Here is a 15,996-nt window from a genome sequence, read left to right as displayed (position 1 = left end):
CGTTAGCCCTTAATGGGAAAATCAATAGCATGAGCGCTAAACTAGGTAGAGGAATGCGGGTAAAGGCTACGCAGGAGGTCTATAATATTCCTCAGGGGATCGGATTAAATAAAGAACTGAACGCTTGTGAGCTAAAGGGTTTCCACTAAATTGCCACACTTAGATAAAAGCGGTTAAAAGAACAGTTTTTAAAGGCCATTTTATCTGTTTATATATCTGTTGTGCGAGATTTTGAAACTGGATTTGTGCTTGTGCACGAGCCATTTTATTTAACATGTAATGCAAACACAGATGGTGCACACAATATAGTAAACACCTGTAATTTAGACCAAAATATAACAAATGCTTGTGTTGCTCTTATACAAATATGTGTTGTGATCCCAGATGGGTGTTGATGAACACCAGTGGTAATTGTTAAAGCAACAGTTTCTGATGTTGCAGTGCAACGTATTTTTTTTTATCTCTCCTCATTGTCTGTGTATAATATCATGTCTATGCCATTTTCACACTATAAACACTCACATAAACACTTATGCAATGATGTCAAATAAAATGATAAATCCTCTATTGTTATAAACTAAAATGATCTATCGTGCATTTTGTGTGTTTGAAAAAAATATATATTTAAAGCGCAAATTTTTAAAACTGCATTTTTTTTACAAGATTGCATTCTCTTGGCTTTTACAATAATTTGGTTTTAATGAAACTAGTCTAAGGGTGATGATATTTTACCCTACGTGAATAACCATCAACAAAAGTACAAAAATTGAGCAATGACTTATTAACAAAGATTCTGAATCACCAGCACAACCATGCACCACTACAAAGACTCCCTAAAAAATTAATCAGGGCCTTTCCTTCTCTTCTGTCCCTGACTGACAGATGGATGCCAGATGAGACAGATACATCTTTCTCACTCTGTGTGCGTCCCACAATCTCATTACTGACCTTTTTTAATCAAGGAGAGACCTTAAGGAACCCTTTCACCTTCTCCTCCAAATGACCAACCCCCTCCCCCTCGTCCTCCTCCTTAAACACCCTCTCTCTCCTTCAGCCACCCCCTCTCCCTTCTCCGCACCTTAAAGATATATGGCTCATATCGGCACTCTGATAGTGCTTTAATGTACTGTGTTTATGTCACAGGCCACAGACCCTTGCCCACTGCAGCTGTCCGCTGTCCCGCCAGGATAGCACTGTGGGGTTGAGCCGGCCTGCCAGCAGCTGAGAACAGTCCCTAATCTGATAAAGATTTTCATTTACACTGCAATCAATAACCTGGGTCTATCGGCAATGTAACTATTTATACAAACATTCCTGGCTCTCTATCGATCACTAGTGCGGGAAACCATCATTTAGCAACGTGTGTGTGTGTGTGTGTGTGTGTGTGTGTGTGTGTGTGTGTGTGTGTGTGTGTGTGTGTGTGCATGTGTACATCTATCTGAGTGTTAATGTGTGTACATCCTGTTGTGCACAGACTCTGATATTGACAATGAAGCACACACACAGTACTGCTGAAATGTAGCATGCATATTACAATGTTAGATTACAATTTTAAAATATTAATACACAAGACATATCTTTATGAGGTCTGCATGTTACTGATTTTGCAAGATACAATTGAGTCTAACAATTGTTTTATTCCACCTTAGGCTGGTGTGTGTGTGTGTGTGTGTGTGTGTGTGTGTGTGTGTGTGTGTGTGTGTGTGTGTGTGTGTGTGCGTGTGCGTGTGCGTGTGTGTGTGTGATCTAAGGGGTGTGAGAGGGAGAGAGACAGAGGCAGACAGAAGAGTTGTGAGGCTATATACTTTAGAAAAATGCATTTTCTTTGTCATTAATTATAGGACCTAAATAATCAAAGTTGGACATGGACAAATACTGTTTTGAACGCATGAGGACCCAGTGGACCACATACTGTACAGCCTACACCGGGCTCTCAAGGTAATAGCACTAAACTGTATTTTGCGTTATTCTGGGAGCTAGCCGGGCTGTTTGACAATACCGGACGGGCAGCGACTTTGGAGTTCACTCCGCGTCTCTTGTCTGTGTTGGCAAGCCACTGACCAACATTCAGCCTATACACACCACTTCAGCCTTTGTTTACAGTGGACCGCACCGTACCACACTCCGATCCAGCTCGACCCAAGAGTGATCTCGTTCGGGATCCAGTAACAGGTGATTCAATTCACGAGCACATCAACAAAAGCTTGATAGGTGCGAATTACAATCTGCAACTGAGCAAAAAACAGCCTCTCTTCCCCACCGCCGGGTCGCTTCCCTCCCCAGCTCCCTGTAACATCGTAAACAAACGGCAGACTTACATTTCTGCAGCGGCTCTGGCACAAAGCTCCGTACGCTGAATGTGTAGTAGTCCAGAAAACAATCGTATCGAGAGCCCACTCATTCCTTATGAATGATCCTCTGCGTATACGGAGCCAGGAGGAAGAAGGGAGAAAAAACAGGGAGAGGGAGAGAGAGAGCAGCAGGGTCCAAGTTGCTAACAACAGTGTAATTAAAGCTACATATCGCTGTAGTAAACAGAAGATGGGGGACGGAGGGGTTTGTGCCAGCTCCAGAGGTAGAATGAGTTCTGATCACTGTGGGGGGAAAAACACTTGGCTCTTTATTCCTGCTAATTAGTTTCCTTCAAAAAATGGCTGAGATTACGTCCAGTGCGCATGTGCGTAATTGCGCAGACACCGCTAATTAGCCCGTTTGGATCAATAGGATTCCGAGAGAGAGAGAGAGAGAGAGAGAGAGCGAGAGAGAGAGAGAGAGGGGGAGGAGTGAAAAGGAGGGGGAGAGGCTACAGGGTACGCATAGACGAGGAAAGGAGAAAAATATATATTTTTTTTAAATACAAGAATTACAGTGGAAACGTGGCTATTTGAATTGCAAACGGAATATTATATTGGTGACGAAAATAACATTTTGGCTGGATATTAAAGCCACACCCCAGCCAAAAATAAATAAATTAAAATAAAATTGCAGAAATATATCTAGTTCAACCCAAAAACAAATAATAAAATGCCAGTTAGTAAAATCCTAAAATATAAAGTTAATATTGTAAAGATAGAGAGAGATATTTAATCGCAAATGGCTTTTCAGAGGAATAATATGATGACAGAAGATCTGCCACAAAATGCGACACCTATCACCGTGATTCACTATTGAGGACTACTAGCACACTATAGGCCTTGGGGGATTACTGAAGTAATATTATATTGACATCTTTCTAGGATAAAGTACGGGTTAGTCTCTGAAATGTAGGCAGTATTATGTCCTTACAAAGATTATAATTGTAATGCAAATTTAAAATTCCTGTCTGCACACTTGTTGGAAATGATGTAGTCTGTAATCGAAAGGTTATGCCAGAAACATGATAATGTCCAACAAAAGATCTTAAAATGAAATACAACTTAAAACAGAATGAAAAAAGTATTTTCTTTTTAACCCTGAAAGTGAAATGAGATATTGCATCCTTGAATGTTTTTGGACTGGGGCTGCAGGTCTCGGTTCCGGGCATTGATTTGCTGGTTAGGCCTACTTTCCTTAATTTGGAAAAATCAAAAATAATATATTAATAATAATATTTGAACCCAAATTTATGTGTCCATTCGTCATCACAGAAGACCTTTTGTTTTTTTTCTGCTGCGGCCGTCCCATCCTAGCCTCTCCGGTCTATTGTTATGATAATACTATTGTGAATTTCACGGTGGATGTGCAATCTGTCGATCGTCCATATTTAAGGAGGTGAAAACTGCATTTTTTTTGTAAGATCAAATAGTATCTTCTTTTGCTTTGTTAGGCTTTGATTATCAAAGCTGACCTCGTCCTTTTTGAATAAGATAAATACAAATTTACAAAGGAAAGGTATGCTACTATGTAACAGTCAAAAATGCCTTTGGGGGGAATTATAGGAATAGTAGTGTTAGAATAGGAGGTAAAAAAAGGCTGTCCGAAACAACCGCACTACAAGGCCAGATCGGAATATTACATGAATATTAATGATATTTCGTTATCTTATGCAGTGACATTTTATCTGGGTGTGCGTCGGTTTGGTTTGATTGTTTTCGTGCATTTGTGAAACTTAAAATATGAAAAGAATCGATGCTACATATCATGTTAGGCTTGCAAAACATTAAATACATATTTTACGTTTTGAAAACGTTAAATGTGACTGTAAGGCATATGCCACCAACAAAAGACTGCAAGTTATCACAAACATGAGTCAGTGAGTGAACTGTTGAGAATTTCTGTTATGGGGCTGCAGTTAGAACGTGGCCATTTTATGTAATTCTATGAGCAAAAGAGAAGGACAGTGAATGGTGATATAATTTTAACTTTAGTCCATGTGAAGTGTGTGTGTGTGTGTGTGTGTGTGTGTGTGTGTGTGTGTGTGTGTGTGTGTGTGTGTGTGTGTGTGGTTGTGTGTTTGTGTGTGGTTGTGTGTGTGTGTGTAAGATGGAGAGAGGAATTCATCTGCTTCCTGTCTGTGTTTATGAAAAAATAAATATTAGGGTGTTAATTGAAGCTAAAGCAATAGGCGATCTGCAGTTTGAGTTGGTTTATTTGTTTATCTTCATGTGCATATGTTGTATAGGCCTGTACGATGTACTATTTTTGTTCATGTTTAAACAATACATTTTTTTAACAATTTCTTCACCAATTATGCAGCCTTTTTAGAATTTCAGTTTAAACAAATTATCTTAAAGTTTACACCACAGTGCTTTGACAAGACAATAAAATGCTTTCAAATGATCACTCTTATTATTTAGCATTGTTGGTTATTCATGTACATTTTCACTTGTATTTGAATATGCAGTTATATTTTATTGGCCCCATTTAAAACAATGAAAAGGCAGGTGAACACGCAAATTTGATGTCTATTTTTGTTTGCGAGGAATGAGTCATACTGTTTGAGTTATATAAATATATACACAGAAATGCACCATCAACTCAAACGCAGTCACAGTCACATTTTTACACAATAAAAAAGAACATTATAATTATCCTGATTGGTTTATGTTTGCCTTGAGAAACTTCAGCACAGATATGAGAGGAGACGCTGTCCCTGAGCGCTCTTGTGAGTGAACATTGACAATTTACACACACACACTGTCTCACTTCCAAACATACTCAAACATGCTAAGGCCGCAATGTCAAAGGCTTCATATGCATTCCATGCCCTTAGGTGTATGCCAGGGGTTGTTGTTTTCACTGTAATATATAGTTAGCCCTTCCACCAATTTACCCTGTCAGTGCTAATGGGAGCAATTAACCATGGATACATACCCCCCAGGCAGAAGGAGGGCCAAAAGCTCCACAACTCCAAACTTGTCTTTATGACATTTATATGACAAAATGTGGGGGAAGCTGGGGGCCCATCTGACACCTTGGGTCCTTAATGTCACCCCCTCCCTGGCACCCACCCCTCTCTGCCCCGGGGCATGGCAGGAAGTGTAATAGATCATGTAAAATGGAGGGTCGGCCCCTCGTCCAGCAGGGAAATAACTTTTTACACTGCATCCAAAGCTTCAATGGCCAAACTCTGATTTACACTCAGTGTCCACTCCTGCGTGATTATGAATGTAAACTGGCCTTTCTAGTAAGCCACACAAACATAAACACACTTCAAGCTAACACACTCCAACTTGACCTTTTCCTTAATTTAAGCCTTTTGGGTGTCTATAAGTCCCCCTATCTTTGTCTATGCTCGCATTCCCCCTGTCCTTTTTTACATCCCAAAGGAGGCAATAACCTCCCTAGCAAGTGCTTCCCCTTGAGCCGTTGTCATAGTAACTTGTGGGTTGGTCGACATGACAACCCCACCATGGTCCAGAGATAGATGATAGGCCAGAAATGGGGAGGGAGAAGGCACATGGGGGATTTGCACCCCCTTTAATTTGGTTTGCCTGATTCTGATTCAAAATGTTATTTTTTTTTCTCTCTGAGGGCGAGGGTCATTCAGCATTAACCTGCTTTACATTTATACAGGTATTTACAGCCTGCACATATCGTCGGCCTTGGAGCCCCTCCGCTAAACTGATACGTGCCTTGCTCTACGGCCCCGGAATGTAAATTGTTAAAAGGAGAAAACAATATTTCTACACTTTGTTATAATTCCATAAATGCTAAAAAATATATTTTCTAATGCAATAATAAAATATTAATTCATAAAAATATTTTCTTAATATTATTGTGTAATTGTCTTCAAAAGCAAATTAATATACATTTGTATGTGCAGGAACACAAATGTTTTTTTTTAGCAATTTTATATTTTGTAGTCTATTTGGGCATTTAACCCAGTGTCTACTGTTAACACCAAATTCATTTGGTTGAAATGCAGGTAGGCCTATTTGAAAGCCCAGCGGCATAAATACGTATATACATATTAAAGCCCTGTCTTGACTAGACTCCATTTCCTAAATGTGAAGGGGGTGGTTTTACTGTCCCAGCACCATTGTATTGACTTTGTCAGACCTTGAGGTAAACCAGACCAGTATTACGGCAAATCAGCCCATCAGTCTATTAAGCCTAGGAGTATTCATAGCTCCTTCTCAAACAAAATACAGAGTCAACAAAGAGTCAATTTGCCAGAATGAAGAACGAACACACTAACGATCCTTGGTAATAATAATATTATTATTATCATTATTATAATAATAATAATAATAATAATAATAATAATAATAATAATAATAATAATAATAATAATAATAAAAATATTTGTATAACACCTTTCATACAAGAAAATGCAGCTCGATGGGCTTTACAATATTGAAATTACATGTATTGTACATATACTTTACATGATTATGGTTGATTGTTGGCCTGGTAGATTTGAACAAATACATTTCACATATTTATTACATTTTGTATTTATTACCATTGTCCATTGCTTCATAAACAGGCCGGTTCCTTCAAGTGGAGACTCGGTGAGAAGAGGCGTCGTCACCATAGAAATCCTGAATCCCAACCAGCTCCACGGTGCTGCCCCTCAACTGACCCTGATCTCTGACCCCTGTGTAGAGGGTAGTAAGGAAAAAGATATATTTCCTATTAGAGATCAATGAATAACATTATTATAATTTATTAAATACATATTATATTTTGAACACATTTATATGTGTGTATAATCAGCATGTTTTCCTATCTTAAAGGAATGGTTTTATATTGTGTCAAGGGGAGTATTTTGAGGTCGTAACTATATAGAATTTGGGGTATAATTGATTGATAAATGAGTAAAAAGCTTTCACCACTCATCTAAAATACGTTATTTTCAAAAATGCAATGGTATAAACAATTGAAATACCAAGAGAATTCCCTCTTAATGAAAACGTATAAAACCTCTTTGGTTAATCACAATATTCGCTCATTTATAACCTTAACAATGTATTTATTTCATTTTACTTTCTATCTTTAGTATAGAGACGATTTTGAATCTACAGACTTTGTTGTGTATTTTTGCCTTTGATTTGTGTATCAGAAACAGGTTTATTCAGACCGTGGCTCAGGTAGGCTACTGGTCCACCTCCGTGCCATGTGACAGAGCTCTAATTTCACTTCTGTAGCCCACATTAATTCAGGTCCTGGAGAAAAAGATAGAAATCTGAAAATTGTTCTCTCCAGGTGCCCCCACGCCTACAGCTAGCCCTATGTTTTAGTCATTGTGCTCTTTTGTGTTTCTCATCTGTTTGTTTTTATTTTTTGTTTTGAAAAGGTTTGATGTGTTCTCGTCTTTTTTGCCTCTGCCTTTGACATATGGATGTCCCCTTGGGGATAAATAAAGTGTATCGTCTCTCATTTCATCTCATCACCTCAGCTTTGGCCTGCTGAAGGAGAACATTAATATCATTAATGTTAGATGTAGCCTAGATGAACGTGCCCACAGTTAGCCAATATTTAGATCCAATGATTACTCTAGGCTACCAGAAATACAAAGAACAAACAGACAGACAGACAGACAGACAGACAGACAGACAGACAGACAGACAGACAGACAGACAGACATTTGGGGGGAGGTGGGGATATGTGTTAATCATTATCAGTTCACTTTAACTGGCTTTGCTACAAATACATGCCAGTAAAATTGAGCAACAGCGCCTCTCGATGGTCGCGACCCGTAACTGTAAAACATGCCAGATAGCCATAGCCAGATAGCAAAGCACAGGGATCTTCTCAGCCACCGTACATTCGCGGAAATTGACAAAACATTGTTTACTAAGAAATGATGGAGGAACAATCTAGATAAAAAAACAATACAGCTTGTAGGAAATACTAGTATTCACTTTAAGTGCTCCCCTCTATCATCAATCAAGTCCTTTAGATATGGAAGACGAATGGGAAGAGGAGGTACGAAACATCGTCAGCGTAGTAGCGTTTAACATAGTGACCAGGGTTAGCATAGTTACTAGCATTGTAATATGTTTACAATGGGGGTCTTGGTAAAGTAGGAGGTCTAAATTACGAATGTCTCAACTTCAGCTTGTTAACTTTAACCTCTCAAATATTTGTTTGGGTTTCAGAGTGTACTAACATTAGGCCTAGCCTAGTACATTTAATGTGAACTTGTGTGGGAATCCCTGATAAAGTTAAATCATTCATTTTCGGACCCCTGTCAATGTAAATACTACAATTACTTAATGTTATTTTGAAAAATCTAAATTCGTCTTTATTCTTAAAAGAGACTGCTGTCGTTGTGCGTCTTTTCTATACCGTAAAATGATTTCTCTTCTGTCTTTAGGAACAGCTTGTCGTGGTGGAGCTCTCTGGTATAATCAACAATGACTTTATGTCCAAGTGCATGGGCACGTGCAAAATACTAGTGAGTTTCAGATAATAATACTGAACCCCTTATGCATGACATCAACATCAGTGTAGGTGTCTTACTGCAGCGTAGGTCACTGAATCCTTTATGTCTGTGTTTCAGGATATTGACAGCGACAGGCCCATGATGCAGGTGGGACAGTATGTGTTTGCAGGGGAATATGAAGGTGAGAATTAACCTCCTCTGAAAGCTTAACTGACTTTTGCCTGTTGTTAGAATACATCACAATGCCCTCCTCTTTAAGTAAGTTGTGTCGTTTAACATCGCCTCCAAAAAGTTATTTATTTCCTAACCTGCAACACTGTCACCTGACTGCCAGTGATTTACTTTTGACTTTCATGTTTTCAGTAATGAAAAATGGCTCAAACTGCTGTTTTTAAAAGTCCGATCATCATATAGCCAACATCATTACCAATATCTTGTTTGGCAGTAGATGATCATGGTATAAAAATGGAGGCATATTTTCTAATAAGCATGATCATTCATTGTTGTGCTGAGTACTTTAACCAGGGTGAAAATAATCTCCATAGAGTCCTATAATAGATATTATCATTAAAAAAATCAACAAACATTTGACTTGTTATCTTTCCCCCTCAAAGACACATTGGGAACCTGTGTGCTGTTTGAGGAGGGACCACCGAAAGGTAAGGTTCTCCTGTACACACAGTGTTAATTATAGTGTTTCAGAAATAGCTGAGGGTTTTTTGTTTTTTGTGTTTATGGTCGACTTTGACATTTTTGCAGTAAATGCAGAGCCAGAACTCAAGTACATGTGCCACACCGCTAAAAAACTTATGATGCAGCGAATCTTCCTCACTGAGAAAAAAGAGGGTGAAACCAGCACAGGTAAGCTACCACAGCTAAACTCACTATGGTGCTAAATTTGTTTGCATCCCTTGTTAACATAACTTGTGTTTTGTGACAAACATTTGACTCTTTTTTTATATATCTAGCAGCTTGACAAATATATAACTTTGCACAACATTGGTAACAACTTGCCTTTGTGTTGTCCCAGTAGGAAGTGGTGATAGTGGTGAACAGGGGGAGGCACCCTGTCAAGAAGAAAATGTCATCCAACAGGTAGAGACAGATGAAGAAACGGACATCATAGATTTGGAAGAGTCAGCGGTGGACTGAGATGTGTAGGCTATGCTATATTATGAGCCCATTAAGTGTGGAGACACAGGCTTTGAGTGACTGTCTGATAGTTCATAGTCAGTTGCATTCAGCAATAATAAGAAGTGTCAGTATCACTAAGTCTTGCACAATGTGTCACCATCCTTTTCCAGAAACATGTCTTGCTTGTTTTATTCACTGAGCTCCAAAATCAGTGAATTCAATATTGGATACACAACATAAATACCTAAATGACACCTAAAGGGGGAAAAAACACTCTTACAAATCAAGTAAATGCATTATTTTCAGATCCACATAGGAAGGGCTTGGGAAAGACAGACACAGAAATGTGTTTGGTGCCCCTAGCTTAGCAGCAAGAAGACTGGTAATTGGGCTTCTCTGATAACATACATTTGTGTTTCCATTGATAACGATGAATATTTTTTCGGCAAAAGGCATACAAATCTGTTAAAGGAGCAATGTTCTCATTGGCGAATTCGATATTTAAAAAGTGAGAAAAGTGCTTTTGTTCTGATTATTGTTTGTATTGGTAGTTCTATTTACAGTGTTACAGACAGAAATGCAGACTTTTTGTTTGTAAAAAAAAAAAAGTTAATGTGTCTTTATTGTGCTTTTCTTCTGTTTTTTTGCACAGAAGATGCGAAGGTATTTTGCATTTGATTACAAAGCAAAAGTCTGTAAATCATGCTTAAAAAGTGATTTTAGTTTTTTTTTACGAAGTTTATTAAATAAATTACATTTTCATAGCATTTAATGGTGTTTGCTTTTTTCTCTTTGAATGATAAGCGAAAAAGCTCCTGGTTTTAGGTTGCTACTGTGCAGCACAAGTTTACACAGACACTGTGGAGTCACTTTTGTGAATGAACTGAGTTTTGTTGACTTTGAGGACGTGGCGGTTTTCGGCCAATCCAATCATCGATGTTCTCCTTGGAGTGTACCAATGAGGGAGCGACATCGCACACGGCATTTCAGAGCGTGATTGGTCGGTTGGTGTTTTAGCACAGGAAGTGCATGGGTGTGTATCCTGGAGAGGCGGGTCTTAAACTACACCGAATAACTTCCCTGAAGACGCCGGTGAGTTCGCTTATTAAATTGTGTTTTTAGATACAAAATTTTTGGATTCCAAAGTGTTTCACATAAAGTTAGTGTTTAGGCGCAATATAGGTCATTCTGTAGAGGATTCTTTAGCTTCATTGGACGATTAAATTGCAGGTCAGCAGGTAAAAGTAACGGTACGCTAGGTTAGCAAGTCTACTGTTAGTCCCTAACCTTGGATTCGGATGGTAACTTATTGGCAATGATTGTTACAAACTGTTGACACCAGTATTACAAAATCTATAAAACGTCGATGCAGTCGAAAAAGTGTCATTTGGAGCCAGTATGATAGATTTGACATTTTGACGTGGCAGTTTAGTAATTAATAAATAGCTGTGAATTCATTATTATAGCCTACTTACATGTATATTTTGAGAATTTTTGAGCTGTTTTTTAATACAATATTTGGGATGTCAACTATTACAAAGAAGGAGTTGGAACATGTAATGCATTGCGTCAGCTGGAACAGATTCACCTCTCATAGTCAAAATATTTATGAGTCACACACTGGCATGCCCAGAGTCGAGTAACCCCAAGTTCAAAGCTTTGACCGGCTTCTGACAGATAGGTGCACTGTAAACCTAGAGGTTTATCACCAGGATTGCACTGTTTGGACATAAACCATAGCATTTTTTTTGACATGTTCATTTTCTCCCTCTCGTCTAGCCAGTGTTCATACATACTCAGGATGGAGCTGCGGCCACTCGTCATGTGCTTTGCTCTCTGTGTGGTTTACGCCACCAGCAAACCCACCGAGAAGAAGGAGCGTGTTCACCACGACGATCCCCTTAGCAACAAAGAGCACGACGACGGGGAGAACTTTGACTATGACCACGAAGCCTTCCTGGGACAAGACGAGGCCAAGACCTTCGATCAGCTCACACCAGAGGAGAGCAAGGAGAGGCTCGGGTAAGTCAACACCTCGGGGAGACTGTGTATATGTTACTAAATCACTAGGTTTGTGTCAAGTCAAAAGCCTAAGTTTTTTGTCGCTTCCTTTGTTGCCATAATGGTGATATGCTTCTGTAGCATAACTGTGGTAAAGAAAGAACTTGATTTACATCAGATAGATTTCAAGTTAATCTGAGGTGACACAAAACAACAACAACAACAACAACAAGATAAGTAGAACTAGCTGAATGTTTTTTTTTTTTCTTCTTCTACAGCATGTTGGTTGAACGCATAGACGAGGACCAAGACGGCTTTGTGACAGTTGAGGAGATGAAGAAATGGATCAAGCACGCTCAGAAGCGGTGGATCTACGACGACGTGGATCGACAGTGGAAGAGTCATGACCTCAACGGGGACGGAGCGGTGTCCTGGGAGGAGTACAAGAACGCCACATATGGTTACATCCTTGGTACGACTGAAAGGAAATTTTCATTTCACACATAGGATGCATCCCTCAAGCACCACAGTCTGCACTTTGCCACACTTGCACACACTGTACAACCTTGTGACCTCTGACTTGCAGATGACCCTGACCCTGAAGATGGCTTCAGCTACAGGCAGATGATGGCTCGTGATGAAAGGAGATTCAAAATGGCCGACGAGGACAAAGATCTGAAAGCCAACAAGGAGGAGTTCACCGCCTTCCTTCACCCCGAGGAGTACGACCACATGAAAGACATTGTAGTGCTGGTGAGTTACACAAACTCACACACAGGTGTTAAATGATAATACAATCTTTTTACATCATTTCTCACTGCCCTGTGTTCTCTTACTATAGGAAACTATGGAAGACATCGATAAGAATGGAGATGGCTTAATTGATTTAGACGAGTACATCGGTGAGTACAAGCAGTGTGGGTTTGTACCGCACAATTTTGGGATCATATTGGTGGCAAACCATGACAGATTTAAAAAATATAGTTTACAGGTCCTGAATACAAAGATTATTGGTTTGAGGAAATAGTTTTAGGAAGCCTTATGAAATTTGCCCTTTTCAGTAATGCATTAGGCCACCGCAAATACTGTTATCACTTGCATAAATAAGTATTGCAACAATACAAACACCATCTCTCTCTCTCTCTGCCTTTTTTTTGCTCCAGGTGACATGTACAACCAGGAGGGAGACGGAAATGAACCGGAGTGGGTGAAGACAGAGAGGGAGCAGTTCACTGAATTCAGAGACAAAAACAAAGACGGGAGGATGGACAGGGAGGAGACCAGAGATTGGATCCTGCCCAGTGACTACGACCATGCCGATGCCGAGGCCAAGCATCTGGTCTATGAGTCAGATGAAGACAAGGTACGTCCTGTAAAAATTATTTCAATAGAAAAGCTTTGTTGACAATATTCCAGTTTCATTCTCTGAATTCTGCAAAGACGTCTAAAGTCTAGAAAAGACCAATATTTAGAAGAAAAAAAGTTAGTTTGCTTTTGGCAACTTATTCAGAACGTCTATTCATTACCTGCCCGCATTTGCTCTACAGTAAAAGCCATACAGTGGCACCTCACGTCTTGCTGTCCCATGCGTGTAAAGTAAACAATGTGGTATTAGCCAACAGTGATATGGTCTCACTCACTCTAGTCATTTGTTTGTTTTTTATAGCCAGTCCAGACACTGCAAAGGATGTTTTATTTATTTTTATTTTATTTAACTTTTATTTATCCTCGAGAGACCAATTGAGGGGTGACCCTCATTTGTGATGTGATTTAATTACAGCTCTAACAAAGCACAATAATTACAAGAGATGCAGGGTTTCATCTAGGCCGTGTTATTTATTTTTTGTATACCTTTTGGGATATGCTTATTGTGTAAATAAGATGAGAAAATATCTTATTTATTGTCCGCACCCAGGGACACTAGTGCAAATCAGACAAGACCAAATACCTACATTTACGCATAACAACAACATGAAGTACCTAACTGAAAGAAATACAAGGCTAACACTCTCTTACCATCAGGATGGACGTCTGACCAAGGCAGAGATTGTGGACAAATACGACCTGTTCGTAGGCAGCCAGGCAACTGACTTCGGAGAGGCTCTCACCCGGCACGACGAGTTCTAGCGTCCCCTTTCTATCCAAAAGACTCTGTGTTCATCTTGGGTTCCACCTTACTTCTTCCCCACAGTGGATGGAGCATTACGAACAAGATGAGCTTGCCTAATCCAACGCCACGGACAATAATTTATTTGATTTTGTGAATGTGTCCCATTGTACACACACACACTAGAATTCAGTGTGTCCTCAAGCGGAGTTGTGTGTAAGATTGGGATATATCGCCCTCCTCTGCTTCTACACACTACACTTGCCTTTTCTTTTCAGGTCAAGGCAAGGACACACAGTGTAAGATGTTTTTTTTCTCCTTGAAAGGCTGATTTTAGGAAATAGCCATGTTTTGCTACAAAAAAACGATAGAACAAGCTTAGGTTTAGGATAGCAGTATTTCAGATTTATTTATCACATTTTGTTTTTTAATGCACTGGACTGTGGCGGCTAAAGTGTGTGTGCTTCTTGCCATTAGAATTTGTTCTACTCCTCTGTCTAATCATGTAATCGGACTAGAACTAAGACGCTAGTCGCTGATTCACTTGTACTTTGTTTTCACGTTTTTATTGATCATCGTATGTTATCTGCTGGAGTACATGGGTTGTTTGGAACGAGGAGTAAAAATGTAATTCCAGTGACGATGAAGACTATTTGGACTAGTGCAATACAGTATGATCAGTTGGACTGCGCTCCCTAAAGCATCCATGTTAACACAAGCTAACGCGAGTTGTGCTATGTGTTAGTTGAAGGAATCAAGATGAAATTTTAAAGACTGATGGATGATTTGTCTTTGAAGCTGCCTACTTCCTTTTTTCTTATCACCTCAATAGTGTGTGTGGGTGTGTGTGTGCACGTGTGTGAATCTGTGTATACATTTATTACATAATATTCTTGTTGAATGCTTTTTCCATTTTTTTTTTTTATGTTTTGTGTTCGATTCAGCTGAACAAATGCGTTTGTGTGCCAAGCAAAAATATGTATCCTGTTGTGTATCCAATTTCAAACACCCTTTCATCCCCAAATATGTTTGTTATGCTTGTATTATCACTACCACCATTTATAACCACTGTATCATAAGTTTTACAATATACTGTAATGTATCTGAAAATGTTTTTTTACAGGCTCACTGCAGCGGCCACCCTTTCACGAGTGACTTTACTGTAAATAAGTTTGTTGGTCTGCTTAACCGAGCAGTATAACAATCAGGTCCAGTTTGTGTGGTTGAGAAGAAATGTCTCAATAAAAATAGACGGAACTGGAGCTTTCATTCTGTTTTTTTGTTTTTTTTTACTTTGGGTACTAGTTGTTGGGTGATCTGCTCCTATAAGTGAAGGGGTGTGAAATCCTACTCTATGGCGGTGCTCCCAAACTGTTGATCCTGGGAAAAGCAAAAATAAAATAAATACATACGTTTCTGCGCTGTGGCATATACAAATCAAAACACAGCTTCACAGTTTTTAGTGTTGCATTGGAATCTGTAGCTATTGCCATTTTCCCAGCATTCTCCCCCTTTTTTTTAGGAAATAATCTGTTTCCTGCTTTCCTTTAGGCTGATGACTCACTGACCTCTAGATTGTTGTTTCAGACCCTTTTCCTCATGCTATCTCCTTCCAGAGAACCATTTGCCGTTTAGTATCCCACAAATAATCAATATTTGAATTTTAATGTACACTCAAAAGCATCACAACTGAAAACATATTTATTGCTTATAATCTCAGCGTGTATGTCAAACATTTCAGTTCAATTCAAATTGCTTTATTGTCATGGGAAACAGACATTTACATTGTCAAAGTCATGTTATATCTCATTTCTTAGGTTTATATCCAGATAAGGTTAAAAGGCTTTTTCCTTCAGCTGTTCGTCCTTTTTAATTGGCCACACAGGCACTTCAGCGAAGCTCTTGAGGGCCCAACTCATCATATTCCCCACCAAGTCTGATC

At 39.2% G+C, this 15,996-nt stretch overlaps 2 protein-coding genes across 4 annotated transcripts; both read left to right on the top strand.

Moving 5' to 3' along the window:
• The first annotated feature begins 8,201 nt into the window (after positions 1 to 8,201).
• gtf3c6 (general transcription factor IIIC, polypeptide 6, alpha) lies at positions 8,202 to 10,713 on the top strand. 2 transcript variants are annotated; one of them, XM_080028666.1, is made up of 6 exons: positions 8,202 to 8,352; positions 8,744 to 8,824; positions 8,930 to 8,993; positions 9,427 to 9,471; positions 9,572 to 9,673; positions 9,846 to 10,713. In XM_080028666.1, the coding sequence occupies exons 1-6, from the start codon at positions 8,329 to 8,331 to the stop codon at positions 9,962 to 9,964; spliced, it is 435 nt and encodes a 144-aa protein (XP_079884792.1). In that variant the 5' UTR covers positions 8,202 to 8,328; the 3' UTR covers positions 9,965 to 10,713. The 2 variants fall into 2 exon arrangements, with proteins under 2 accessions (XP_079884792.1, XP_079884791.1); XM_080028665.1 differs by having other exon boundaries at positions 9,843 to 10,713.
• A 253-nt stretch (positions 10,714 to 10,966) lies between these two features.
• calub (calumenin b) lies at positions 10,967 to 15,447 on the top strand. 2 transcript variants are annotated; one of them, XM_080027178.1, is made up of 7 exons: positions 10,967 to 11,038; positions 11,726 to 11,968; positions 12,226 to 12,419; positions 12,534 to 12,700; positions 12,789 to 12,849; positions 13,111 to 13,310; positions 13,970 to 15,447. In XM_080027178.1, the coding sequence occupies exons 2-7, from the start codon at positions 11,748 to 11,750 to the stop codon at positions 14,072 to 14,074; spliced, it is 948 nt and encodes a 315-aa protein (XP_079883304.1). In that variant the 5' UTR covers positions 10,967 to 11,038; positions 11,726 to 11,747; the 3' UTR covers positions 14,075 to 15,447. The 2 variants fall into 2 exon arrangements, with proteins under 2 accessions (XP_079883304.1, XP_079883305.1); XM_080027179.1 differs by having other exon boundaries at positions 10,984 to 11,038; positions 11,730 to 11,968.
• The last annotated feature ends 549 nt before the right edge of the window (positions 15,448 to 15,996 follow it).

The sequence above is a fragment of the Ammodytes marinus genome (genome assembly GCF_949987685.1).
Source record: "Ammodytes marinus genome assembly, chromosome: 5".
NCBI lineage: Eukaryota > Metazoa > Chordata > Actinopteri > Uranoscopiformes > Ammodytidae > Ammodytes > Ammodytes marinus.
This window is presented reverse-complemented; position numbering and strand designations above follow the sequence as displayed.

Coding starts and splice junctions, on each gene's coding strand:
- gtf3c6 (XM_080028665.1), top strand. CDS start 8,329: ATGGAAGACGAATGGGAAGAGGAG. Junction 8,353..8,743: donor AAGACGAATGGGAAGAGGAG/GTACGAAACATC, acceptor TTCTGTCTTTAG/GAACAGCTTGTCGTGGTGGA. Junction 8,825..8,929: donor TGGGCACGTGCAAAATACTA/GTGAGTTTCAGA, acceptor TCTGTGTTTCAG/GATATTGACAGCGACAGGCC.
- calub (XM_080027178.1), top strand. CDS start 11,748: ATGGAGCTGCGGCCACTCGTCATGTGCTTTGCTCTCTGTGTGGTTTAC. Junction 11,969..12,225: donor GAGAGCAAGGAGAGGCTCGG/GTAAGTCAACAC, acceptor CTTCTTCTACAG/CATGTTGGTTGAACGCATAG. Junction 12,701..12,788: donor TGAAAGACATTGTAGTGCTG/GTGAGTTACACA, acceptor CTCTTACTATAG/GAAACTATGGAAGACATCGA.